The sequence below is a fragment of the Trypanosoma cruzi genome, genomic scaffold (genome assembly GCF_000209065.1).
Source record: "Trypanosoma cruzi strain CL Brener 1047053513111 genomic scaffold, whole genome shotgun sequence".
NCBI lineage: Eukaryota > Euglenozoa > Kinetoplastea > Trypanosomatida > Trypanosomatidae > Trypanosoma > Trypanosoma cruzi.
The window spans coordinates 15,709-42,682 of NW_001849350.1; the positions used below are offsets into that span (position 1 = coordinate 15,709).

The 26,974-nt window shown below is 48.6% G+C and overlaps 10 protein-coding genes across 10 annotated transcripts, besides 41 other annotated features; all 10 read right to left on the reverse strand.

Moving 5' to 3' along the window:
* Positions 1-26,974: part of a sequence feature (heterozygous, non-Esmeraldo-like haplotype) that runs on past the window's edge.
* Positions 90-137: a sequence feature (A-rich).
* Positions 383-414: a microsatellite.
* Tc00.1047053504827.80 (hypothetical protein, conserved) lies at positions 557-3,364 on the reverse strand (the record flags this gene model as incomplete). The annotated part of the gene is made up of 1 exon (XM_810801.1): positions 557-3,364. One exon carries the CDS (start codon positions 3,362-3,364, stop codon positions 557-559), a length of 2,808 nt encoding a protein of 935 aa, XP_815894.1.
* Positions 3,468-3,502: a microsatellite.
* Positions 3,567-3,588: a sequence feature (AT_rich).
* Positions 3,719-4,810, reverse strand: Tc00.1047053504827.90 (hypothetical protein, conserved; the record flags this gene model as incomplete). Its single annotated transcript, XM_810802.1, has 1 exon — positions 3,719-4,810. The coding sequence occupies one exon, from the start codon at positions 4,808-4,810 to the stop codon at positions 3,719-3,721; it is 1,092 nt and encodes a 363-aa protein (XP_815895.1).
* Positions 4,904-4,928: a microsatellite.
* Positions 4,954-4,984: a microsatellite.
* On the reverse strand, positions 5,032-6,579 carry Tc00.1047053504827.100 (hypothetical protein, conserved; the record flags this gene model as incomplete). The annotated part of the gene is made up of 1 exon (XM_810803.1): positions 5,032-6,579. The coding sequence occupies one exon, from the start codon at positions 6,577-6,579 to the stop codon at positions 5,032-5,034; it is 1,548 nt and encodes a 515-aa protein (XP_815896.1).
* Tc00.1047053504827.110 (hypothetical protein, conserved) lies at positions 6,965-9,622 on the reverse strand (the record flags this gene model as incomplete). Its single annotated transcript, XM_810804.1, has 1 exon — positions 6,965-9,622. The coding sequence occupies one exon, from the start codon at positions 9,620-9,622 to the stop codon at positions 6,965-6,967; it is 2,658 nt and encodes an 885-aa protein (XP_815897.1).
* Positions 8,804-8,827: a microsatellite.
* Positions 9,555-9,607: a sequence feature (A-rich).
* Tc00.1047053504827.120 (hypothetical protein, conserved) lies at positions 9,850-10,869 on the reverse strand (the record flags this gene model as incomplete). The annotated part of the gene is made up of 1 exon (XM_810805.1): positions 9,850-10,869. The coding sequence occupies one exon, from the start codon at positions 10,867-10,869 to the stop codon at positions 9,850-9,852; it is 1,020 nt and encodes a 339-aa protein (XP_815898.1).
* Positions 11,014-11,053: a microsatellite.
* Positions 11,154-11,206: a sequence feature (A-rich).
* Positions 11,245-11,291: a microsatellite.
* Positions 11,360-11,428: a sequence feature (A-rich).
* Positions 11,593-11,623: a microsatellite.
* Positions 11,716-11,737: a microsatellite.
* Positions 11,750-11,776: a microsatellite.
* Positions 11,952-11,974: a microsatellite.
* Positions 12,211-12,288: a sequence feature (A-rich).
* Positions 12,375-12,409: a sequence feature (AT_rich).
* Positions 12,471-12,505: a microsatellite.
* Positions 12,528-12,555: a sequence feature (AT_rich).
* Positions 12,844-12,871: a microsatellite.
* Positions 12,891-12,971: a microsatellite.
* Positions 12,915-13,014: a sequence feature (T-rich).
* Positions 13,079-13,129: a sequence feature (C-rich).
* Positions 13,245-13,270: a microsatellite.
* Positions 13,308-13,358: a sequence feature (T-rich).
* Positions 13,466-13,497: a microsatellite.
* Positions 13,607-13,627: a microsatellite.
* Positions 14,363-16,390, reverse strand: Tc00.1047053504827.130 (hypothetical protein, conserved; the record flags this gene model as incomplete). The annotated part of the gene is made up of 1 exon (XM_810806.1): positions 14,363-16,390. The coding sequence occupies one exon, from the start codon at positions 16,388-16,390 to the stop codon at positions 14,363-14,365; it is 2,028 nt and encodes a 675-aa protein (XP_815899.1).
* Positions 15,152-15,178: a microsatellite.
* Positions 15,311-15,449: a microsatellite.
* Positions 16,461-16,516: a sequence feature (A-rich).
* Positions 16,747-16,789: a microsatellite.
* Positions 16,882-19,311, reverse strand: Tc00.1047053504827.140 (hypothetical protein, conserved; the record flags this gene model as incomplete). The annotated part of the gene is made up of 1 exon (XM_810807.1): positions 16,882-19,311. The coding sequence occupies one exon, from the start codon at positions 19,309-19,311 to the stop codon at positions 16,882-16,884; it is 2,430 nt and encodes an 809-aa protein (XP_815900.1).
* Positions 19,567-19,619: a sequence feature (A-rich).
* Positions 19,639-19,660: a microsatellite.
* Positions 19,700-19,734: a microsatellite.
* Positions 19,742-19,767: a sequence feature (AT_rich).
* Positions 19,820-19,871: a microsatellite.
* Positions 19,952-19,980: a microsatellite.
* Tc00.1047053504827.150 (hypothetical protein, conserved) lies at positions 20,253-22,808 on the reverse strand (the record flags this gene model as incomplete). Its single annotated transcript, XM_810808.1, has 1 exon — positions 20,253-22,808. The coding sequence occupies one exon, from the start codon at positions 22,806-22,808 to the stop codon at positions 20,253-20,255; it is 2,556 nt and encodes an 851-aa protein (XP_815901.1).
* Positions 23,176-23,211: a sequence feature (AT_rich).
* On the reverse strand, positions 23,260-24,006 carry Tc00.1047053504827.159 (hypothetical protein, conserved; the record flags this gene model as incomplete). Its single annotated transcript, XM_810810.1, has 1 exon — positions 23,260-24,006. One exon carries the CDS (start codon positions 24,004-24,006, stop codon positions 23,260-23,262), a length of 747 nt encoding a protein of 248 aa, XP_815903.1.
* Positions 24,030-24,055: a sequence feature (AT_rich).
* Positions 25,334-26,974, reverse strand: Tc00.1047053504827.170 (protein kinase, putative; the record flags this gene model as incomplete). The annotated part of the gene is made up of 1 exon (XM_810809.1): positions 25,334-26,974. A coding segment is annotated over one exon (1,641 nt), but the record flags the coding sequence as incomplete, so codon positions are not given.

Below are 26,974 nucleotides of genomic sequence, written 5' to 3' on the forward strand. Positions count from 1 at the left end.
ATGAATGTGACGGCACCTGTTTTTTTTTTTTTTTTCTTGTGTGGTGTATCTATTGTCTTCCCGTCAATGGGAACTGCAGTATTTCACATGAAAAGAGAATAAGACATGAAGACAAGAAAAAAAAAAAAAAGAAAAAACCCGTGGATGTATTCAATCCATGCCCGCAACTGTGTGTTTCCCATTCTGCGTGTATGTATGTATGTATATTACATTGTCGATGGTGAGATGTGAGGTCAAATAGCTGGTGGAACGCACAACTGCCTCCGCTCCCTCCTCTCTTGTTGTATAGAAATAACCACGCAAATACAGAAAAGCATGGGTGTATATATTTAAATAAGAGAGAAGCAAAAGGAAAAAAAGTTTTGAAAAAAGAGAAAAATATATAATAATAATAATAATAATAATAATAATAATGAGTGCAAAAGTCCGGGCATGCATTTAAACAAAGACACCACAGAAACTCCCCCCCCTTCCCTCCCAATTATTCCTACACTCACCTCACCAAAGACAGAGACACACACACAGACACGCCCTCTCTCTCCGTGAACCATCGTCGTCAGTTGCTGTCGTCGTCTTTGCACCGGTACACAGACTGACGACGCAGTTCTCTCACGGTCAAGGGAGTCCATTCAAAGACGGCATGCCTGGCAAGTTCCTCGGATTTTGGCGTCGCGACACCATACATGGGCGCATAAAGCTCAAATAACTCCTCCAGTGCGGCCTCCGCCGCTTGCGGGGAGTCCACGCAAAGATTGGCTCCCCATTCAACCGCCGTGCGGGCCAACGTGCCAATCGTATCAATGTATTTACTATAAATGCGGTCCAAAGGCCAGTAGCGTCCAAGTCCATCGTCCGTGATGCAGGAGTCCACAACCGTCTCGCCAATGAGACCGCGTTGCGACAATCTCTCCGTCGTTGGCTGCTTCCCCTGTCCAAGGTCGATAAAGCGGATAAAGCGCAGCGGTCTCAGCTCACTTGAATCCGAGATGCCTGCAGGAAATCGTAGATATCGTGGGGAAGCGTCTTTTGGTGTCTGAAACATCATGATGATGCCGTCATACGATGGACGACCGGGTGTCCCCCCCTCATCACGGGAAACAAAAGCGTAGCCGACATTATCACCCCGAAGCTGGCCGTGCAGCATAAAGTCTAAAATAATATAATCAAACAACGCACGCGCGACAAGTTGGGTATACAAAAATTGAAAGACTTCCCCATCACACAGTGGGGTGTTGACAATGGTGTCATAGCAGGGGTCAAATGCATCTTCCTCCTCCGTCACAAACCTGCCAATAACACCATCCATGAGTTGCGTCACGACGTAACAAAGTTTTGTGCAGGAATTGACATGCGCCCCACGGCTGCATGTAAGCACATCCTCCTCTGGCATCCCTTTGGGAGGGGTGTCACTCACTACAAACTCGTAGATATGAGTCCCTCCCAAAATACCGCATCTCTCCATTTGATTAAAGAGTACAAAAAATGCCACATTAGTCAGAGATTCTTTTACATACGTCTCGTGATCCATGCCGTTTGGAAGAATGAGACATTTTACAGCAACAGGAAGGGACTGTGGACCAAGCCTTCCCTCGTATACCAAACTACTACCACCACTCCCGAGAAACCGTATAATCTCAATTGCATCTGTGTTTCCATCAAACAATGCAATAGAACCTTCTTGAAGGTATTGTCGCCAAAGCTGTACGATACCATCTTCTTTGTTTCCTGTATTCACTTGTGTTTTCTCAGCGGGTAAGGGTAAAATCCCCCGTGGAACAGCACCGTCAAAATTCTTTAGCAAATAAAAAAATTTAGACAGCTCTACGTTGTTCTCATGCAACCGTGTCAGAGAAGCCATTCCACACCGATATGTGCGTGGTGCAACGGAGGCCTGCCATATAAATTGTTGTTTGATGCCATAGGGATCCTCAAAAAATTTAAATAATTCTTCTAACGCAATAAAGGCCTCCTGTGGAGATTGGACAACACGATGCACTGCCCATTTCATGACCACTTCTCGTCCCAATTGACCTTGACACGGTAACAGTGGCGTGGCGCCAAAAAGCCGTTGCCGTGTCGTATCCAAAATTGTTTGCGGAGATGCATAGTGTGGAATAATGACTTCCTCGAGAGACACCAGGTGAAGTACTCGTGATCGTGGCGGAAAAAGGAGCCAGTGGTCAGGCAAAGTTGGGTGTTCAAATGCTAACGGTTGCACGCCACTGTTGTCCGCCCCCACAAGATCAGAACGCAGGGGATTTCCCTCCGCCTCAGCCATCATACCAGGGAAACGTATATCATACACAGCACGAAAAACAAGCTGAAGGTAAAAAAGCTGAAACACTTCCGCATCTGTAAATGGTTGGGTAGACAAAGATGGCAACTCCCCTTTTGCTCCGCACGGACGGTGCAGAACGCCCTTTGTGGAAAGTGGAAGATGTAATGCCACTGGCACTTTTCTTTCCTCTTCTTCTTCTTCTTTGATATCACGAGAATGATGGAGATGTTTGTAGCATGGCTGCAACAGTTCACGTGTGACGTCATTTTTCATGAGGTCAAGTCTCAGATGCATCTGGTGACGCAACAACCTTCGCCAATTTATCCATTGAATCGACAGAAATGGTAATGCCCGATCACAATACCCGGCATCGGCCAGCGCAATGTAAAGTGCCACCGCCACTGTGTATTGTCTCCACCGGGGCACGGCAACGCCGGCACCGTCACTCGTACCCGTATGCCACAAATGGGAACTGCTAAAAAGGGCAGGGCGTTCCAGTAACGGTTTCATGTAAAAATATTTCCTGTCATTGACTCTAGAGCGATCCAGATAAGGGGCAATGGGAGACGCCTCCACACTGGCATCGCCATGAACAACCAACATTCTCCCCTCGACATCATGCAGGCGCACCGCATATTTTGCAGGAACAACAACTTCGTCCAGAAGCGATACAAAATCCCCCGCTGCCATCACATTTTCTTCAGAAACAGAGACACCAAGTTCATGTAGTGTGCGCCGTGAGCAAAAAACGGCGGAAGCGGTCTTGGATGCAACACCGCCAGTCACAAAATGTCTTCGTTGCAACGCCGTTCGCCTGCCAATTGGGGAGAAAAATAACGCACTCGAGGGTTGCCTCGGAGATCGTTCGACATTTCCCGGATGCAAGCAGGAGACGCCACATGACAGCCCGCACGATAATTCCGCATCCAATTCATGTTCACTCTCTCCAGCGGCATTGGTGGACCGCCATGGCGCAAAGCGTCGTGTGGCTGCGCGGCGATGCGATGAATCCTGACTCGTGGGCTGCGTCTTGGGCTGCAACACAACCATTTGGTGCGCAGCTGTCACCTGTGCGTGGCGCGTCATTTGGCAGCCACACCCGACACGCGTCCCGTATTCGGTACTTCAATAACAAAGAAGAAAAGACAGCCCGCACAACACAACACCCCGCAAAAAAGTAATTAATCAATTCTTTTTTTTTTTTCTTTTTTTTTCTTTTCTTTTAAGATGGTAAAAGAAAGAAAAAAAATGTTAAAAACAACTGAACGCAGTTATCGTTCATGTGAACAAAAAAAATAATAATAATAATACAGACGCACACAAGCACATACAAAAAACAGAGAAAGAGACACATTTATGAACAAAAAACATATAAAACACCGAGGCAGTTGGCAGGAAAAAAAAGAAGAAAAAAGGCACACACACACACACACGTGGAGACTAGCGGATAAACTGCGGTGGTGGGCTCGTCTGTGGGGGCGAGCTCCGATGCACAGTGTTCTCATTGCGCTGGCGCCGTTCCACTTCTGCCAAATCTGCCTCCATCAGCTTGCGCCGTGTGGCCTTTTCCTCCTTGTTCCACAGGTACGGCATAAACCATGGGATGTTTTTCATACGCTGGTTCATTGTGTCAAGCTCCTTGAGGTACTTTACACGTGTCTCCAGCGTGGTGGAGGCCTCACCAACAAAATTCTTCATTTCATTCATCAATTCCCGTGGCATTTCTCGCTCCAGCCGGCCACCATCGTAGATCCAAGACACGCGAGGGATATGAGGACGACTCTTCACTCGAGAAATAACCAGCCGTTGAACCCAATGATTCAATTGATGAAGTAAAGGCTCCAACTCAAACCGCGCCCCTGGATCCACCGTTGACCACACAACATAAATCTCCTTCGAGCGGCGTGACCCTAAAACTTCCTGAATGACAAGCTGGGCAAAGTCTATGCGCTCCCCAATGTGTGCAGGACACGCCTTCAAAGAACGGCGCAAATGATACGCCACCCGCTCACAGAATGCACGGGCACTCGGTGACATATTCGACGCATGCCGCAAAAACCGCACCTCCTTACTCATCATCCCCGTCGGTTCAGGCGCTGAGGGCCAGAATGCACCTGAAGCGAGTTTTCGTGCCGCAAGAGGCGTAAACGGAAGTGGTGGCGAGGTGTATTTCGCACGCTCCCCCCAACTCTCATACTTGAGTGCATCTTTTTCAGACAGACCAAAGTTGGCGCTATTTCGTAGTGGCTCCATGTCACCAAGCCCCTGTAGCGCGTACGTTTTATTGAGGTTCACCCCTTCACGATCAAGTCGTGACGACTTTGAGTACAATCGCTGCTCCACGTAATGATATGGCGAGTGATCCCCCGAGGATATCCGACGTTTTCGCAAAATCTCAAGAATCGTGTTGCGCCGCTGCTCGGCTGTCTGACGAAGCGGCAACACCTGTGGTCGGCGAAAGCGGTAGCGCAGTTTTGTCATGTATTTCTGCGTCTGCCTATTGAGCAGACGCACACGGCTGGCTTCCAACATTATTTCCCCTTCTCGAGCAACGTTTTGCGGGTAGTCTCACACGGCCCCCACGCAATAGATGGGCAAAGCAGAGTAGCGGCAAGAGGACGTCGCAAAAAAAAGAAAAAAAAAAGAAAAACAAGGAAGTTAACATGCATGCATCTACACAGACACGGACACACACACACACACACAAGTACAAAAAAAAAAAAAAATAGAGTTAGGTAGAGGATCCCACCCCACTACACGACGCCACTTTTTGTTTCCTTCCGCTTTCGGTCCACCTCGTATTCAGGTATGATAGCCACAAACATCTTTCGACCATGAAAGACGCTGGAGAGTGTGTAGTGTGGATGATGCATCTTGTACAACATTGTTCGAAGTGCATCGAGGCGGGAATCCACAGCAATAGAACTTAAGTTACTCGTGCCTCGTCTCATTGGAAGGACACCACGTTGACGATAATTGGATTTGGTGAAGACGCGGTGAAAATCTGCATCCTCCGCTAGCGAGTCACCCGCATCCATTTCCGCGGCAACGTTGTTGTCGACCGATGTGTCTGACGACACAACCGCACGTGTTTTCGATCCCGCTTCTGGCCGCAATGTTTCATGTGTCAAATTGGAGCTTGCAGAAGTCATCTTCTGTATACTCGCTTCCGCAACTTCACCCAAACCTTCATCATCAGTGTTAAAATCATCATCTACCACCTCCCGGGCAGCCAACAACGCCACCTCAAGGTCTTGTGCACGCGCCCTCACGGTGTACACGCCATTGTCAATAATCATGAGGGATTTAATTTCCGTCACCTGTGGAACAAGATATCCGCTGCATCCCTTCCACGGCCCCTCCAATGGCTCCCTTTTTAGCTGCCGCACCCCATCACCCGCCATGAAGGCATGAAATGCCGCGCACTGCGACAGCATAAAGGGCATCACCTCTTCAATTAGTTGAAAAAAAGTCGACAGTGACTCGGGGATTACGTCCGCGTAGCCGCCTGATGCTTTGCTTACCCACTCATTCATTTCTTCTGTGTGCTCCGCCCCAAAAAAGAAGCCCCCACGCCACCCTGTCACTCGCTCCAGGTAGCGGTTTAGATGGGGGAACTTCTGCACGACGAAGGATGCGGGCGGGTCATCCATCAAGAAGTTGGCGGAAAACGCTGCTCCCATGGAAACGTCCGCCAGCGTGGGGTGTGGCGTCCCAAGAAGAAACATCGTTTCTGAATGCTGCTGGAAATGCTCCTCCAGAGCGCCACAGAGACGCTGGAAATGTTCATGCATGTACGGCGCCGTCTCCTTTGACACCCCCGTGACAGAAGTCAGTCTCTGCATCGCCTGTCGGAACTGTCTCACTATGGCTCGCGGCACACCAATGCCCGGAATAAGGAGGAAATAGCGAAAATAACCCTCCACAACCTCAATGCTTTCACCATCGACCCAACGATACATCGCCCCTGTCTTTGCTAGCCACCACGACGCGTACACAAAAATACTCCACGTTGCCAGATGAATATTTGGATGCGTACGTTTCTTTACGAGAAACGGATCTTCCACGCCTTGTATACCAGACCGCTCCACCGCATCTACTAGCTGCCACATCTGCAGGTGCGACTTGCCATCAGGCGCGACCGTGCAAAAGGCATTACGGGCGCGGAATAGCAGAGCATAAAACAAAGTTGTGGTCAACGTCCGACAGTAAACCTTGAAGGGCTGACGACGCAAGCGCAGGTATGTCACATGCTGGTGGAGCACCAATGCATACGGCGAGCCTAGCACACGGTATGCCATTCAACAGCTTTTACTTCTACTCCGCCCTGCGTGCAACAAGAAAAGCAAGGAAACAGGCGCGCAAGCACAGAAGAGGAGCAAACAGACAACATCTTAAATAATCGGCAACCGCAAAATCAACGTGAATAGTGCAACAAATAAATAAAAATGTAATTTTCACAATTCTTTCGATCCTCCTCTGACGCACAGTTCTTCAATTCCACCACGGACAACATTCTCTCCCTCGTTGTTGTTGTTTTTTGTTAGCCCCTCTTGTCATTGGAGACGCCCACAAGGCACGCACAAGGGAAACAAATAAAGAAGATTTAAAAAAAAGATCGAACAGGAGAGAACAAGATCTCCTGCCCATCGTGTCCATCATGCATGCATACAGCTCCAAAGGCGTTCATGGGTCAGATTCATCAATGTCTGGTGGCTCGGGTATGTCTTCGCCCATAATCCAGTTGGCCCGGCGCAGCAGTTTAAACAGTGCATCCACGGCATCAAGCTCCTCCGTCTTCACAGCGGGTCCCAGTGTTTTCTCCACTTCATTGACAAAGGCCTTGGCATCCAGGTACAACTGAAGCGTCATCTTGTCACGGTCCGACGCTGTCTCTTGTGTGGGTCGCACAGCAGCAGAAGAGGAAGAAGGATGTTCGCTCCCCGATGGTGCCTCAGCATCCGGGCCACGTCCACCGCTTGTGGTTTCTTTTCGGCGTCGCAACTTTTCCCAACTCTGTTCTGTCTTCTTCGCCGTCACAAGTGTTTCCTTGGCCAGCGCACGAAATCGGCTCGCCACGTCCTTCACCAACTCCGTCATAACGACATGATGGGTCTCTAAAGGCATTAATGAACGCACTGACGCATCAAGACGCTGCAGTGGCTCTACAATACTGGGAACGTACCAAGACGGTGCCGTAGGAAAGGGTTTGTGCATGTGCGAATACGCCGATCTCACAGAGCGAATATTCTGAAGACCAACAACACATTCTTCCGCCACACGACTCCGCACCAAAAGTTGAAGGGATAAAACAGCGCCACGACACGTATCTTGCGTGAGGAGTTGAATAAGAGGGGATGAAACGGGGAAGGGCGTTCGACTCTCCTTTTCTAGTCGCGCACAAAAAGGTCCTTCAAAGTACGCCACGAGAACATCAAGATCGGCGCAGGCTCCCATAACGAAATGGAGCCAGTCCTGCATCAAAGTACCATTTTGAGCTCCCTCTGTGTGCTCCAGAAAACTTTGCACCACCCGACGCGTTGCAACGGCCGCCTCACGAATAAATTTCGGCGTCAAGATGTAAATGTACGTCTCAGGAGAAAACAGCCAATCCAGCGCCTCCTTTAGTTTTGTGAAAAGCTCCATGCGAAATCTAGCGCCCCCCGTAACATGTTCTTCGGACTGATTGAGGGATTTTTGGGCCAATTTTTCAACTGGCGTTGCACGAAAAATTTGGATGGCGTCCTCTATTTTCTTCGATAATTCATTGGCCCGTATCGTGCCGTACACATCAGTATTCCACTTATGCTTCCACAGTGCAACATCCGGCGACCGCATCAGCACCCGTAACTCCTCCGAAGAGTTGCAGTTTGACATCATGAGAGCAAGCAGTTCATGGGCTGCAACATAACGCCGCTGAAAGGCGTCCGCCACGCCAATGTCGTACAGCGCAACCATCTTCTTTACAAGTGCCTCGCATAAGGTTGGCCATATAATCATTGGGATCGGTAGCACAGTTTCCTCAAAAGCTTCCCATATTATCGGTAAGAAACATAATACTTTTGTCTCCAGTTGATCCCGCAGAGTTGTGAGAAGGCTGATGGTCTCCTCCAGATTGTACCGAGCCTGTGTTGCGGCCCGCCATGAGAGCACAGACTCCAGCAGCGGTCTCAGAATCCGCTCACGATACATCCGGCAAAACTCCTGAAACTCCCCAGAGGTGCAGTACAATCCCATGACATCACGCAATGCCTGCTTTAACTCCTCTCGTGGGGCCTGCAGATAGGCCTGATGGAATGCAATGTATACTTTTGCAAACACTTGATGCGACAACTTTGTGCCCTCTCGAAGAATCTCTGAAGCCTCCTCATACTCCTTTGCGCGTTGTGGAAGTTTTGGCAGAGTCTGATAAAGGGCTTTCCACTGCTGTACTGTGACGGCGATATCAAAAATTGCCTCAAAAACATGTGGGTTTCCCACCGCCATCACCACAACTGTCGAGGAGGAGCTCTCCATGTGTTTCATCTGCTGCTGCTGCTGCTGCTGTTGTGGCGGTGGTGGTGCTGCTTGCTGCTTGTTGACCATCTCTGAGCAACGCAGACAAGAAGGAAGCGCCTCAACTCGGCCACAGAGCAAATCAAACATCAAAAGGATCTTAAGAAAAACCACATCAAATAGACGTGTCAGCTCCACTTCGGTTGCGTCTCGAATTTGGCCACTCACCGTTTCTTCAAGCCGCGAGAGTTTCTCCATCGCATCCTCAACCCTCTTCACGGCGGCGAGCACAGACTGCCGCACACAACGCAGTTCATCCTGCATCCCAACGAGGTGCCCAGACACCTTCACAAAGGCGTCATGGACGTCCATGTTAACATGTCGCAAAATGCTCCTGTCAAGTAGCGTTGCGTAAGCCTCAAGATCACGGCACAAACTACGGAGCGGCACGCCGTGATCCAACTTCTCTTGCACAAACTGAATGGGATCAAAGTCGAATGCGATGACGACGCCGTTTTGGTGGGTTTTGTTCCTTTGCCGCAAGAGGTCGGATCCAACGCCATCATGCTTTTCGTCTCTCTCATCCGTCACGTCTTTGTCAAGTGCCACACCAAACTCATGTTCACCAAAACAAAGCTGAATGAGTTGCAACTGCTCCAAATCCACGCTGGCCTCATTCACGGCGTCCTCACGATCGCCGTCGTCTACACCGCCGTGCTCCATCTCCACAAGAGTCGACATGAAGGGTCTACTCTTCGTTCCTTCTGTTTGGTTGGAAGAGAAAATAATATCAAAAATAGAAAATAAAAACAAACAAAAACAAGAGGAAAAGCAGGACACCACCCCCATCTTGCAGTAAGGAGAAAAAGCACAAGACACCACATATTGCTACCCTCATGCATGCGCCCGTCAGCTACCAATAACCCACACACGGTCGCCCTCCCGGCAAACAAAAATGGCAAAAAAAAACACAAAAAGCACCAACCTCCACCTTTTAGCTCCACTTCTTCGTTCATGCATTCTTTCCACAAACACACACACAAAAACCTTCCTTTTCCTTTTTCACTTCTCGGGTGTCATCCATGCATCGTTTCAGGACGCTCCGTACAGGCGGCCTCGGCAATGCGCCTCATGTGTTCCGCCTTCGCCTCGCCACTCGCCACCCTCTTCATGAACTCCACACGCTCTGCATTGTGCCGCTCCTCTCGCAGCCACGTGAGATTACCCCGTGTCTCCTCGCGACTGCGTGGCACGTAAACAGCCTTACCAAATTGCCAGTCTAAATGATGCATGCGTTCCCATTCCTGAAGAATTTCATCACGCGAGTCCACTGGTAAGGCGTGTACAAACCCAAGTTCTGGCTGCAGTGGACACTGCTGCATCACCGCCAGGGCAGCTGGTGTGACACGAGGCCGTGAGTCTGGCCGTGCAGCCGACACATGCGTGAGCACGTAGTCAATGATTGTTTCCACGCTGCGTAGTTCCCGTCTGTCGGCAGATGTTGGACTGAGGCGGAAAACCCCTTCTACCACTTGATAAATGACACGTTCTCTTAGCGTCTCTTCCTCAAATACAAAACTTTCGATTATACGTCGCTCCGGTAATTCAGTAAGTGGATTTCCCTCAAAGTCCAAACGTCGCAGTTCATATCCATCCCGTTGTGTCTCGGCAAATATAACATCCGTGAGTTTATCGAGAAGATACTCTCGTATCTCTGAATCCGTCATACTCAAAACAACCGATGTGAACTCCTCATCCCACGCTGGGGGTTTCGCCGTCTCCTCTGTTGTTCCTGACGTGTTTGTTATTTTCCTCCCAGTATGGTTGGGCGGTGCAACATTTGGCAGCCACGGCTGCTGCGTATGCCACCACTGCCACGCAAAAGCAGAGGTTCCACGGGTCACACCGACACCTTCCGGATTAAATCGCTCAACATAAGGCAACGGTCTGTGCGATTGGCTCTGATCCCACTTGCTTATGCCTTGTGCTTGCCGCTGCCACCGGTTGAGCTCACGGTACTTTTGCATGTGCGGGCGACCACGCCGAAGCACATTTTGATGTCGGGACTTGCGGTGGACAAACGATAACCGCAACATGTGTAGCTAATAAATAATACCCGTGGCTGTGTGTTCAATTGGTGGAAACAAACTGGCTTCTCCCTCCCTGCACTGCAAAAAACAATGTGTGTAACAATCCCCTGATCCGTCCAGGCATCGTTTCGCGTCCGTGTTTTGTGACACACAGACACACAGACAAAGAGAGAAAGAGAGAAAGAGACAGTAAGTTCCAAAAGGGCAGAATGACTCGCGGCGGTGGACGGCAGCACTGCAGCAGCCAAAAAAAGAAATACAGAGCGCCGCCCACTTTATTTATTACACATAGAAAAAGAGGAAGAGGAGAAAGAAAACGAGAAAAAAAAAAAATAAATCAAAAGGTTAAAGTGAAAAGGGAAGGGAAAACGGCAAGACCAGAAAAAAAAAAAAAACAAGAAAAAAAACACACACAAGAAAAAAAAAAATGGCGATAAGTACGGTAGATGATGCACACAAACACCACCACAAACGGGCACACAAACGCCACGCCTTCAAAAAGACAGAGAGAAAGAGAGAGAGAAAAAAAAAAAAGAAAAACCAAAAAGTCATACGAAAAGAAAAACGCCAGCAGGCACCCAAAAAATGAAAATGATGTTCCGCAAAGAAAAATACACACAAAAAAAGGGAATTTATGTGCGCATTCTTTTCTTTTCTTTTCCCTCCGCTTCTTCACATCTTTTCGGGGATGCGAGAAAAGGGAAAAAATGGGGGTTTCATTCCACTCCCTTCTTTTCTCTTTTTTTCTTTTTTTTTTTTTCAAAGAGTCATCTCATGCGCTCATTTCATTCGTGTGGTTCTTCTCTGCACATCTCCCGCAAACGCCTCCCTCCCACCTTTTTTTTTTTTTCGGTTGTTGTTGTTGTTGTTGTTGGGGGGTTTCCGCATTATTACTATTATTATTATTATTGTTTGTGTTGTTGTTGTTGCGGGATCCACACGAGTCCCCGGTGTTTTACATGCGAGGGATTTTCGTTACGCATCCATTCATTTCCGTTCCTTCCCGCAAGACACAACGCCGCTCAGTGCTCTGGTGCGTTTGGCACCCAATTGAGGAAGAACTCCTCCTTCCTTATCACCGGCGCATGCCTCCTCCTCCTCCTCCCCCTCCCGTGTGCGTCCTCCGCGGCCAAAACCGCAGCGGTTGCCTCCTCCCCAATTTTCTCTCTTTTTTTTGTTTTTTATCGGTTTTGATACCAAAAAAGAAAAAAAAGGGAAACCACCACAAATGCGTGTGTGTGTGTGTGTGTGCCGTTGCGTCGAGTAAAAACTTCACGGCTTTAAGAGAAGAAGAGGGGGGTTAAGGAGGGGGGATGCGGAATGAAATGGAAGCAGCAACGACAATACAAAAGAAAAAAAAAAAAAAAAAGAGGAAGAGAGTCATTTAATAAAAGAAGAAGAAGAAAAAAAGAAAAAAAAGAAAAACCATCACCTCCACGTGCCTCAAATTCAGACCACATCATCAACATCCTCCCCATTTATATGTTTTTTTTTCTTTTTATAAATACGCGTATAAAATATAAAAAAAATACATATTTAAATATATCGTTTTGTTTGTTTGTGTGTTTGTGTGTGTCTATTGGATTTCTTTGATGGCTTTTTTCTTCTTCTTTTTGTTTTTCTTTCTTTCTTTCTTTCTTTCCTCAACTTCTCTCGTGTGCGTGATAATAATAAATAATAAATAATAAATAACAGTCACCACCGTCGAGGAGGCCATGTCCATGTCTCCTTCCCGTTACATCAACCCCCCCCCCTGCCAATTTTCTTGCCTTTTTGTTGTGTGTTTTTTTTTTTTTGTTTTCTCTGGCCATCCGTCAAGCCCACTCCATTTTCCCTTCCCTTCATTCCTCTTCCCCTCTTCTGTTGTTTATTGCTCCTGTTGATTGGGGGAGACGGTGAGAGAGGGAGAGAGGCGAAGGGGAAGATGTAAATATAAATATGTGCATATATGTATATGTTGTGTTCATTCACTCACGTATATTTCTTTTCTTTTCTTTTCTTTTTTTTTTCGTTTAATTTTTATTCATTTCTTGCCGCTGCTGCTGCCGCTGTTGTTTTTTTTTTTGTCGTTTGTTGTTGTTTTTGATGTCGTCATCGTCGGCGTTATTTCTTTTTTCATCTGTTTTTTTTTTTTTCTTTTAATTTTATTTTATTCCGCCATTTATAGTCGTCTTCGCCGTCTCTCGTGGGCGCAACTTTTATTTTCTCCATCCATCCATCCACATCCACGTCCCCCCCCCCCTCCCCTCTTCTCTCCTTCTCTCCCACTATTTATTTATTGTTTGCGTCCCATCACCAACTCCCCCGCCAGCATTTTTTTTTCCTTCCAGCCACGCCGCCCAACAGACATGCGCACAAAGACACAGGCAGCACATGCCGCCAAACAAAAAAAAAAAAAAAAAAAAAAGGGACTTCTCAACACCTCCTCCAACCCTCCCCCGCCCTTTTTTTTTTCTTTAATTTAACTTTCATTATTTTTTTTATCTTTCTTTTCAGGTGCCACGCGATCACACACATGTTAACTCGAGTTCTTCTCTTTGGGTTTCGCCCGTTTTTTTTTTCTTTTTTTATTCTTCGCCACATCCTCATGTTCCCACGTTGCTGTTTTTGTTTTTGTTTTTTTTCTTCTTTTTGGGCTCCCCCTCCCCCCGCCACCACCTCCGCGGAGGCGATGTAAAGTCGTCGTGCCTGCCAACCAACATGCACCGCCGTGCGTCGTGCGTGACGGCTCTTGACAACTTACAAAAAAAAAAAAAAAAAAAAACGATGGAAAAAAAGATGCGGGAAAAAAACAAACGCAAAAAGAGGGGAAGGGAGAAGGGTAAAAGAAAAGAAAGTAATGTGCGCCGGGACGCGGCCTGGTCCCCCCTATTCCTACAGACAGAGAAGGGGGCAACGGTGGGGAGATGACGGCTGGGTTCAGTGCGCCTGGCAGCCCCCGCACTCGTAGTGAAAAAATTCTCCCCACGCCCATACATCAGTAAACCAATCGGTCCATTGAGGCTCGTCCTATGAAAACCGGGCGCGCTGCGGACCCCACGAAGCGGCGGTCCCTAAAAAAAAAAGGGGGGAGCCTCGCAGCCAACAAAACTCCCCTCCATGCGGAGAGTCACAGTAGTAGTGGTGGTGGTGGTGAGGGAGTGGGCGGGTGGAATGAAAAATAAAAAGAAACTGCACTCGCTGCCCTCCAAGGCGGTGTCTTTTAAGAGAAAAATCGGGCAACCGAAACTCGAGTGGGCGGGAAGGCTCAAAAAAGAGGCACCATCCATCGTTGACTCCTCCTTCCCTCCCCCTCCATTCATAAATGCCGCACACTCTTCTCTCCAAAAAATTCCACCAATAAGAAAATGAATATAAAAAAAAAAAGGGAAGAAGAATTGAACACAGAATGTTTGGTTCAAATCCGTCAATGTTAGAAAACGCTGCCGCACCCATCGCATTTGTCCCCCCGCCTCGCCTTTATTCATGTGTTAGCCGCTGGGCTTTATTCGTGCTGGTGTCAAGGATACAACTGGGCAAGCTCCTCCGTGATGGCGCGGAATTTTGGATTTGACTCATTCTCCTGCCGCCATTGCCTCAACTCGTCCTCTGTGAAGAAGCCCGCCTGCACCATCGATGCCACAAAGTCCGGTAGGATGCCGCGCAAGAATGACCCTAACCGCGTGAAACTCATGGACTCCATGCTTTCGGCCGCCGTCACTTTATTTGGTGCCTGCCGTGCCACCAAAAGTTTGTCCCAAACGTGAATAAAATCCTCCTCCCACTCCTCCGTTTCATCGTAAACGACCTGAAGAACGTCAAGGTACCTCGCTGTGCGTGCAATGATGTCTTTTGTCACGCACAAAAAGTTTAACTCCGTGACGCGTGTAACGACATCTACAAACCGAGAATAAATACGCGGACAATCAGCCACATCTCGTTCTGCAATAATTTTCGTAAGACACCATGCAAATCCACGGCCCAGAATACTGCGTTCCCAGTTCCCACTTTCAAGAGCCGTGCAGAACAGCGTCCGCTCGCTCTCTTTGGGGTCCATTAAAGCCCGAAGTAGGATCACGTAGACGCTTGTCATTAAACTCTGGCTACTGCTTTCATTGGGACCCAAAACACGTGAGAGGTCATTCGTTATCCAGTCACGATTCGGTAACCCATCCTCCACGGCATCGCGAGCAATGCGAAAGATGTTTCGACGCACTTCTTCTGTAAGTGTCTCTGGTGGTCGTGCAAGCACAATCAGCTTCCTCTCATCCACCGACAGCTGCTCCTCCACCCCCGCGTATTGCAACGTTGGTGGTGGTGGTGGCGGTGGTGGTGGCATGGCGTACGCACCATAACCAGGCAGATCCAAGTGGCTCGTCGAACGTCGGGCCCCAACACCGTATGGATTTGAGACATCTTGGTAGCTTTTCGCTCGTTTCCCTATTGGTGTCTGAAGCTGATCGGAATTCCGCTGCTGCTGCTGGTGGTGTTGCTGATGGTGTTGCTGGTGCTGCTGCTGCTGATGATGATGGTGGTGGAAATGATACCGTTGTTGCTGGTGTTGTTGTTGTTGTTGCTGTTGCTGCTGCTGCTGCTGCTGCTGCTGCGGGTCTTCCACTATGACCTGCTCCGGCTCCCGTGGCTTCCAACCGCCATTGCGCCGTTCAATGAGGTTCTGCAGAAGAAAACGAATACGATTCGAAAAGCGTCGCTCCTCTTGTAATTCCCCCAGTAGCTTCCACAATGCGGGTTGTGCCGCAGGGTGCTTCTCCTCATACATCTTCCCTACGACCTCCAGTAAGTTGACAACGACCTCCAGATCCATGTCGTTTGGTGTAATATTAAAAAGTTTCTCACCCAATATGCGATCGATAATCTTTTGTGTAATGAGTGACTTCAAAAAAAGTTCACCAGCAAACTTGATGTTATTTACGTTGCGTTTACGCACCTTCTCGGCCTCCTCTTCCGAAGCGGTTTCCCGCACTGCCTTGGTAGCCCCGTCAAACATTTGCTGACACTTTTCCACTATCGCCACACGTACCTCACTCTTCTGGGCATCGACTTCACCGCTTTGTGTGCTGCGGTAGTCATATTCGTAGCGTACAATCATGTAACAGAGCCGTGCGTATAAACCAGCAAAGACAGGTTCAACAAGAGCCTTGTCGTAGATGAGACGCACCACATCTGCCACCACATTCGCATTCAGAATGATCTCCGGGACAAGAATAGCTTTGGCAATCAAGTCAAAGTTGGATTCTGTCAGTTTGTTAAGTGTGCTCTGCACCATGCGCACACCTCGCTCGGATGGGGCAATCGCGTCCCTGTCCTTCACTTTAAATCCATTGCTGGTCATCACAAGTTTCTCGGGCGCCGCAGGCTTGCTCTTGGCGGCTCGCGCAGCAAACAGAATACGCCCTAGCGAAAAATCATCCGACAAACGCTCCTTCCAGGTGTCTCTGTAAGCAAGAAGATCGGGTATCGTCATGATACGAGAGTTACCAGCATATTTCGGGTCATTGCTCGTCACGCCCCGTGGCTTGAAGAGCATGCCTTCACCTTACTACCTTCCTAAGCTGTTACAGTGGTGGATGTTACACATCGACAATGTTGGGAAAAGTAAAAGAAAAAAAATAAAATAAAGAGAAAGAAAACGAGATTTAAAAAAAAAAAAAAAGGAAGACTGAAGGGCAAGGTTGAAAACACCAAGGAGAAAAACTGCTTTCTCTCTCTCTCTCTCTCCATGTATGCAGATATATATATATATATATTGACAGGCAAACACAAATGAAGAAGAGTGACAATTTTTGTTGTGTGCGTGAAAAAATGCATAAAACGTCTTTATGAGAAATGTCATCTTTTGTTTCGTTTTCTCTCCGTTCTTCGCTTCTCCCCACCCTCTCCTCAACACACACACACACACACACACACACACACACACACACACACATAATCTCTCACGCAAAGTGGAAGAGTACTGTCATCAACATGCATGGTAGCAGCCCATCGATATTCATCATCTACTGCAGTATCATATCGACCTCACATCATCAGACCTTCACATACACTACAGAGGGGCCCAGTGACGTAATCATAAGTGCCACATGAGAGGCACCGACTCAACACCTCGTCTTGTTTCACAAAAGAAAGCGGGGTAAATGTACTGCCAGAAAACACCGTAAGGTGAAACCCCGTCGCACAGTCCTGTAATTTTCCTTCCATGTTTCGCCCCACCTTCGTGGTGGAAGTAAGAGACATGGTTAAAAGCGTCTGCTCCTCCATCCCACATATGGAACAGGGAAAGCGAGAAGGAGACGTCAATGTGTTTTGATCTTCCCTCTCTTTTTGTAGTGTTCGTTGTTTTCGCCACATCTGAGCCTCCACAGTATCGACAAATTTCCCAACCTGCTCTACAAATCCCCCGTCGTAAACCCACGCCCCTCCCTTGACGGATTGCTGCTGGTACAACCTACCAAATTGAACAGCAGCCAAAAACGCTAGATACGAGGTGTCTGCCGCCTCTAACGGCAAGGCCGCGCTTTCACTCCTGGTGACTCCGGCGTAATGCACCTCCTCCGCCATGCGCCTCACGGCGTTTGCCAAGAGAAGCTCCATTAAAGCCGCGTCTCCCGGAAATCGACGCCAGATGCGGAGTAGTGTCCATCGCCACGCCGCGTTGGCCTCCGGAAATCGCAGAAACAACTCCACGCCGTGTTTCTGGCGCTCCTCAAGGTACCCGCGTCGCCATGCGCCAAGTACCCGGTAATACAAGGAGAAAAAAGGGGAAGAGGTTGCGTGGATGTTTCCCCCCTCGTCTTTTACTTCTACTTCGATCTTTGAAAACTCTAACACACGCTTGGTCTCCTCATGATGTGAATGTGCAATCGCGGAGGCAACAGCGGAGCCTGGCAGCAGGTCCTCCCACACAAAGTACGACGTGGAGTGCTGTCTGTTCCACAAAGCCGGAAGCACAGTGTTGATTGGTGCCGTGGCCGATATCGTTGCCACGTCACCGTTCCCATCGGACAGGGAATCGAACCCCTCCAGAAGTTGAAGAAGACGTAACAAAAACCCACCCTTGGTGTTAAGACTAACCGGCAGCAGTTGAAACGGCGGATATTGCCGCATACCAATTCGGACTCCTATAACCGCCAATGTGCAAGAAGGGTGAATCGCCGCACCCAAAACTTCCAACGCGACGTCACGCGGAAACTCGCTACCGTCCATGCGCAAACAATGCAGGAGTTCCACGCATCGCCTTCCCACAAACCCCAACAGACGACGCTGGCATACACCCAATACAAGGTAATGTGCATCACGCCCATCCATCGCACTCTCACTAGTCGTGCTCTTACGTTTCGTTAGTGTGGTCGATGCCTCCGTTGGTACAAAGGAACTAAGGGGGACAACTAGAAAGTGACGCACAGAAACTTCGTCACCCAATTCGCCTTCGGAATTCCATGAACCCACTGCGGTCCAATTGACCTGCCGTGCCTCACCCACGACATTGTTCGATGGGCCCACCACAAGGTTCCCCTCAAGAATACACATCGGGGCAGAAACAAAGACGCGCATAGTAGACTTACTCGCATCGCTCATCATGGAGCAGAGGGCGGTAGGAACGCCATAGAGAGAAGGTACTTCAACGTAATGTGTCAAATGCACATAAGTAGTGGAAACAGTAAAGATGCGAAGCCAACACGGAGACGCCACAACCAGCCGATAGTCGTTCCTATCACACCCCAACACCCGCGTTGCACATGATGCCACTAGACTTGCCAGGGGACTTCCTGTGAAACAAAATGCGGGTGATGGAAATAATCGCAACTGCAATTCCGTCTCATCTGAGACGTCGTCAAATAAATTGAGAAGATAAATACCACCCACTGTTACCACTACCAGAAGATCCAACGGAAACCACGCATAGCTGACCACACACCACCCTGGGCCATCTGACAACCGTAAGTGGCCCTTTCCACCATTCTCAGCGTCGGGAACGGCAATATTCCCAAAAGATGAACGAGCTCTTTTACGTCCTTTTCGCTCCGCACCAGCGACAGAGTCTAAACCTTCCTCCGAGGCAACTTTTGGGATAAAACAAATCCCACAACTCACGCGAATCCTCCCTTTACCGGACCGAATGACGCGATATATGTAAATATCACGTGTGGTTCGCACACACAGTCTGCATGTCGCAGGGTACGCCTTTTCTGGAACCAAATCCAATGCCCATTTTGCTCCCGTGATGCACATCATGCTAGAGGTGTCACCGCGAGGCTGATACGCGGGTCGAAGGACAAAGTCCGATGCAACAAGACCTCTGATGTGCAGGTACAACGCCCAGTGCGTGGCTACAAGAAGAACATTGTGTGGACTCCACGCCACGGATTCTGGGCTGTGGACGCACTCACCGTCTACCGGGGCACAATCCGTCAAGTTAAGCAGAAGATGCGCCACACGATGATCCACCATTTGCCGCGGCAGATGTATGCAGTTTTTTTTTTTTCTATTTCTCCGATGTCGTTGTTATTTTAGCTGCAATCCGTCTCTTCCTCCCCTCAAAACAAATAGACACTTCGTTCCTTCCCACTCTATCAAAGCCGGACTGGAAAACTCACACGAGTGGCCCGTTGTCTTTTGGGCCTGTAATGCTCGCTTAAGCCCACCCCGCACACCTCATGTGGCCAACGCGTGGGTGTGGGAAGAGCACAGACATCAGGAAACCAGAAAAACAACAACAAAAAAAAAACAATTAAAAGAAGCAAAAAAGAAAAAAAAAAGGGGGACGGGTGCTCAATAAATAATAATAATAATAATAATATCCGTCTAATACACATTCGGTTAAAATTAATTATATGCCAATAATAATAATAATAACAATAATAATAATAGTAAAGGAGCGAAAAAAAAAAAAAAAATTTTTTTTTTCTGAGCACACAAAAAAAATGACCTTCTAAAATCCTTTACATTCCACACATACAAAAAAATAAATAAAAATAAATAAAAAATAAATAAATAAATAAATAAATAAAAACAGACAGTTTCATATATACTAAATACATTTCCTTGCTCTCACTTTCTCTTCCTCCCTCCCTCTCTCCATCTAGTTCACATATAAATATATATATATATATATATATAGGGAGAGAGAGAGACAGAGAAAGAGGAATATGGCGGTATACATCCCTTTTTCCCTTCATCATTTTAACCTCCGCGTGTTGCAGGGGGACTGTGTCATTCACCCTCCCAGAGAGCCGGTTCTACATTGACAAAAACACAGAGATGGTGGTCATGGTGATATCTGGAGAAATCCCATGTAACGATTATATACATCCCAGTCCACTCTACGAAAAAACAACAAGCAAAAAAGCAAACGCAAGCATCCAGAGTTTATTCACACGCCTTACCGTGCCTCAAAAGATTGTTGGTAGTTCATGCGTGGAGGAGGATTGTTGTTGTTGGTGGTGATGTTGCTTCTGCGGAACTGTAGACACTTGCTTCCGCTGGAACAAACGGTAGCCTTCCGAATCGCTGCCATGCGTCCCCCTTCGATCCCCAACGGCGGGTAGCGTCCGGTAGCCATCGTCGGCAGATGGAGCGGGGCCTGTCGTTTCCGTTGCTACGACTGCCTTCCCAGTCGAAGAAGGGGAAGAGGCGATATTTCGCTTCTCCTGCCCTGTCGTCGCACTTGATCTTCGCAGATGATCATCAAACGCGTCAAGATCGCGGCGCAGTGCCCCTGCAAGACCGTTTCTCTCGACGATAGACCGTAGTTCAAAAAAGAGTGGGTTCATCATTTGCCGTAACTTCTCTAGTTCTTGAATGCGTCGTGCGTACTGCTCGTTCTGGTCCGCAAGCATTTTCTCCTTGTAAGTCTCCATGATGGTTGACTCCACCTTCATGGAGGCAATCGTTTCGTTAAGCACCGCCACCTTTTCACGCTGTTGCTCCAAGTCCCGCCGCATCCGTTCATTTGCCTCACATAATGACTTGTATGAGGTGTCCCCGAGTGCACACTCAAACCGTTCAATTGTGCGCTTTGCCGCATTGAGCTCCTGCTGAAGTACACGGATCTCACCCTTCATTGCCCGCTCCGCCCCTTCCCGCTCACTTTGCTTCATCGCCATCTGCCGCTCCATCCTCTTCTCCTGCTGCTTCAGTGATTGCACCTCCGCCTCAGCCCTGCTAGCACGTTCCTCCTCCGCTAACCGAGCACTCTTATGTGCTTTTATTTGCGTCTCCGACTTTAACTTCAGTGAGTTGAGTTCCTCGCTGATGCTCTGTACATGGCAGGCGTGCTCCTGGGCCCGCCGCGCAAGCTTTTCACTCAATTCTTCCACCTTTGTTTTTAATGTCTCCTTCTCTGCGTTGAGAAAAATGGCATTCTCGACATACTCCTTCTCGCGAGCTGCGTATTTTACCACGGTCTGTTGCAGTTCCTCATGCAGGCGGTCATGATTCGCCGTCATACGGAGAAGCTTTTCAAAAAGGTCCCTTTCAACTTCCTCCTTTTGTGCTTTTAACTCATCCGCAAGGGCCTTAAAGGCATCACGTGCGGCACATACTTCGATCATGTCATCACGCATCCTCCGCGTGCTCTCCTCGGTCGTGCGCACCAGCGTTTCCTTCTCCTCCTTTAGCCGCTCATTAGTGGCACGCAGAACGGCTATCGTCTCAAACGACTCCCGTTCATTCTTCTCTGCATTTTCCTGCAATTTTTGCAAACGTACCTTCAGACTCTCAATTTCAGCTCGCAATAACGCCTTCTTCGTGTAGGCATCATCGCCAGTAATACGTAGTTCCTCTGCCATCTTCGTGAGATCCTTCTTGAGCTGCTCCACTTCCCCTTTGAGAGAGACATTCACTTGAAAGTCATACTGCTCACGTTCTGCAGCTCTGGCGCGGTGGGTATCGAACTGTGTCTTCAACTCGGCCAGCTCCGCGCTCACATTTTCCAAATTCTTTGTGAGTTCCCCTACCTGCGCCTTATGTACACCAATCTCCAGTGTAAACTGCCTACGCTCAACAGTCGCCTCCGCATGTGCTGTATCAAGCTCACGGTAGAGAGACTTTGTCTTCTCACGCTCAGCATCCAGCAGCGACTGCACCCCCTCTAGTTCCACCCGCCTGCCTGTGGAAACCTCATGAAGCCGTTTGCATTCATCCCTCGAAGCCTCAAGCTGCGAGTTAAGAAGACTGATAAGCACACTCCCCTTCTCATCATCTCGGCCCTTTCGCTCAAGCTCAGATTGAAGCAAACGCGCCGTCTCGCGGTATTTCTCTACTTCTTCGTTGAGAACTTTCAGTAAAAGTGCCGTCTCGGCATCTGTGCTCTGCGGATGGGCGTGTGCGAGTCTAGCATCAATGGCCAAGGCATCGGTGTTCTGCGCCTCCTGCAAGGCATTAAACTGCACTTGTAGTTCCTCATGCAGCCTATTAAGCCGCGCGTAATCCAATTTCAATTCGCGGTAGGCGTTTACTGACTCCTCACGTAAACGCTCGACATCCCACAGTTGTTCCCGAGAAACACGCATCTTCTCCTCGAGCTGATTCTCTGCCTCAACGCTTCGCATTTGCGCAAGCTCCAGTTCATTTCCAAGCATTGCCACACGTCGCAAGGCAGACTCCCGCTCCTGCATCATATTGTCAACGCCCAGCTGCATCCCGCTCAACTTTGCGCGGAGCTCACGGGTCTCGCGGTCTTTGTACTCGAGGGCTTCATTCAGCGCCTGCTCCCGTATCTCAAAGGCCAACTTCAATTCACGCTCTGTGATGGCACGATGAATGTCCATCTGCCGCTGCCGCTCATTGTCCAGAGCGCGCCTCCACTCCTCCTCCAGCCGCTGACGTGCCTCCGACTCCAGTCTGCGCAGACGCTCCTGCTCCTCGGCGAGTTTCCGCAGCTCCGCTTGGCGCAGAAGCTCCGCCTTTTCGGAATCGTTGGCCCCTCCCTTCTTCTTTGACGGCATATAAAACTCAGTAATAGTGATAAAAAGAGACACACAGGCACGCACAGAGAGAAGAAAGTAAAAAAAAAAAAAAAAGGCCCAGGCACACTAGTTCACTTCTTCCTTTTGTTCTCCTAGCTACATTAGACCAAAAAAAAAAAAAAAAACAAGGAAGGAAACAAATGCCTTACATGGCATTCATTGAAAGACGTCAATGAATCCAGTGGAAAGACCGTAAAGTCAAATTGAATGCAAAAAGAAAAATAAAACGTGCGGGTAGGGCGCAGTAAACACTGCCGTCCGCACGCCGACAGCAGTGGCCAGCCATTCATTGCTCCACCGCCGCCCGCAACTCCCCACATCCCCTCTTACCGTAAAAAAAAAAACCAAAATTAAAAATAAATGAAATAAGTTTTAAAAAATTGCCAATATTGGCAGCCCTACGAAATATGATGAGCAAAGAACAGTCGGTTCACCCCGAATTAGGGGCCTTGCACTGTGCGTGACGCCCACAGGATGCGGTGTGAAGAAGTATGGGACAGACCCACGTTTTGAGGCCATGGCACTCCCTGACGAGTGCACGACCCCTGGCCCTGACATCAACACATGCTGCGGCAGATCGTTGCGCCGACGTGTAGAATAAACGGGCCGTAGTCAACATCGATGAAAGCTCCTCTGTGTTCTCTTCTGCAGTTGGTCCCTGCAACGTCTCCAGTGGCATTTTTCCAAAACAAGAGATGCCCGATGCAGAATTGGTAGTAGAATTTCCTACTTCCCTGCCAGAACGTTTACCATGAGAACCATAGTTATTTTCCCCACGTCGTAGACCCTGCCGCCGCCTCCGACGTCGCTGCCGCTGCTCGAGTGACTTCTCCCACCTGCGTAGTGTGACTGTCAACTCCCTTGGTGTGACAAAAAAGGTTGAAAACAGGTGAACACCAACCGATGAAGCGGGGGAAGAGGTGGTGCTGCTAGTTGCTGCACGTTTGGCGTGCACAGATGGACGACGGCGCCACCATGGCTTTGGAAGAAAATCCCCAATGCCTCGATTCGATGCCTTCCAGTCAACATGTCCGATGGTGTCATTACACTTCCCCTTATTCATCTGATGCGTCCTTTCGTCATTGTTGTTGTTGTTTGTGTTGTGACAAGACAGCATGGAGCCTTCACACCGCCTCCGCCCCTCTGGCGCATTAATACAAAGCAGAGAGCGGCGCATTTACACACGCACAAACAACTTCGTATTAAAAAATAAAAAAATAAAAAATCACAAGAACAAAAGCAAAGAATACATATATACATATAATTATTTATCTATCAGCGTGGCACACATTCAGAATAAAAAACACTCACACAGAGAACAAGATATAAATAGATAATCAATGACAGATGTACACACACACACACGCACGCACAAACACCCTCCTTCTTTTCATCAAAACATCCGACACACGCAAACGAATCATGCGGAGCCAACAGCACCACCTTCCGTTCTCCTCTTAATGATGTATGGGGTACTACTGCTGTTAAATGCATACACGCATATATGCATAGATGTCGTCTAACTGTTGCGTCTTCTTTTTCTCCCTCTCCTCTGTTCTAACGTATACACCCGAAAAATGTAATAGAGCGGGGTTGCAAAAAACAAACAAACAACAAAAAAAAAAAAGAAAATAGCAGCAACACGCAAAGCATCCGCATCTCACCGTTCCTGTGGTCATGTCACCGTTGATCTCTTGTACGCTCAGTGTTCCTTTTCCTTTTCCACCTCGTCCCTCGGTTCTCCCTGCATTCTCTTCATAAAACTCTCCCGTCCAGTTCAAACAATTCTCACCAGCACCATCACTTTCTTGTTTGTTTGTTTTTCTTTTCCCATTCATCAGAAGCAGGTGTATGGCATGGCCCAATCATCAGACACTCACACACAAAAATAAAAAAACAAAATGACAAAATAAACGAAAGAATATAAATGTCTAAATGTTGTGTGAGGCAAAATACAATTCCATGTCCCCTCCACTTTCTCTCGGCACATCCATCAGCAGCAAACGACGTAAAGAGTAGTCATAACGCCAACAAGAATGAACAAAAACCCCACCACCACCACCACACACCAAAGAAAAACTGAACAAAAAGAGAAAAAAAAAAGACGGTACCAAACGGTGTTTTTTTTTTTTAAAGTAAAGGTGGTGCTGCCCATGAGCATACAAGTCCACGAAAAGAGACAAATTCAGTGATTTTGTGATGCGGAGTGGAAAAAAAAAAAAAAGGGGGGAAAATAAACGCTGCGGTGTTTCTCTATGCCCGACGTGGGTCCCACGAAGGCTCCCTCGTAATTTTGTTTTCATTTGTACCCCCTCCATCTATTCCCTGTTGTTCGTGAGAAGTACGGCAAAAAGACACAAAACAAATAACAATAATAATAATGGGGAATCAATAATAAATAAAAAAAAAGATGTCTATGCCGACATAAATAGAAATACACACGCATACATACACACAGAGACAGACAGATACAGGTGTAACAACCCCCCCCCCCCCCCGGCACTTCATCGACGGAAATTGTTGCTCAGTACCGTCTCCACTTGCGTAAGAATTCCGGTATGATCCACAACGAACGGTTCTGCCGTACCGTCTGCGAGAACGTAGTACTTTTGCCCAACGTTGTGTCTTCTGTCACTTTGCCAGCGAATATCCATGAGCGTGTTGCATACTACCTGTGAGCGGAGGTTAGAGAGCCGAAAGAGTGTGAAGGAGCCGGAAGGGTCTGGAAAGACCTTTCTTACATAGACAAACTTTGTGTCCTTTGGCACGGAGCTTTTATCACGTTGATGAATATATGCTGCGTGAACGGCCGCCGGCGTCAATCCCTCCGCCCGAAGTCGTGCCACTTCATTCACGAAACCCATGATACTTTCTAGAACACCGCCAAGATGTCGTTGTGCCTCGGAGACGCTGAGTAGTCTTACATCCTCATCGTAAAAAGTCTGCACATGTGGGTGTGGTTGACTGCGGTTTGTGCTCTCGTTGTTCATGCATGGTACGTACAACACCAGTCTAGAGTGAACATCCACTACTGCCGTGCCCACACCGGCTTCTGTTGGAAACATGGCGCCATATCTACCGGGCTGTGCGCAGTAATACATCACTACCGTCTCTTCATTGGTGAAGGAGTAGAAACGAACCCATCCACCACTAAGGAAGTCGTCAACAAACCGCTGTCTATTCTGTTCTTCACGAGGAAGTGCCAAAAATGCATTGTTACCTCCAGAAACACGATGACCGCCAACAACTTGGCGTGCTTCGACGCCAGATTGCACCAACGGATGGGATGGCTGACGCGGTACGGGAAAATTCGGCGGTGGAACGGCTTGGGGCACCAAGTATGGTGTGTTCTGTGGCATGCCCGGCCCTCTACGGGGTAACGGGGGCCCACCATGCAGCGTCACCATGCCACCCGCAGAGGGCTGACGTCCCTTCTTTGGCATGTTTGGCATTGGAGCAGCAGGGGCCGTAGTATTTGTGGGAGTGGGAGTAGGGACAGCTGTTCGCGTGACTTTTGCCAAGTGAGGTTCAATTGGTTTGGGGGCCACGTTCGTTGCGGCCGACGACACCGCCCCTGCAGAGCGGCTGGACGAAACACTTCGCGGTACCTGGGGTTGTCGAGACATCTCTGGTGGTTTGGCGGCCGCGTCGGCTCTAATAACAATGACACCTTGTCCTTGTTGTTTCTGCTGTTGTTGAAGACTAGCTTCTCTCGCGGCTCGGTGCTGAGCGGCTATGCCAACAATATTCCCACTTTCATTCACTTTGTAAGGAGGCGTAGCTTTCTCCTGTCCCCCGCCGCGCGCCTCTTTCCGTTCCTTCTTTAGTGGAGGGGAGTCCACATCCATCACCTCCTGCATCTCCGCAGAAGTTCGTGGTTGAATCCTCTCCCCTTTCTTAAGTCTTGACAGACGAATTTCAGGTGGAAGCTCAAATGAAAAACTGCTGTTGACATCCTTACACCCGTGAACTCTAGCCGGCGTTGACCTTCGTCCGCCACCGCTTCCAGCCCGCCGTGTAAAGGGCATCTCTGGAAAGGATGCATCACGATGCTGCACCACCATGGTTCCCACATCTTCTGGAGAGGCAACATGGCTGTCGCCGATGCTGATGCGTCCACCAGAGGAGGCTCGTCCTGTTGAACT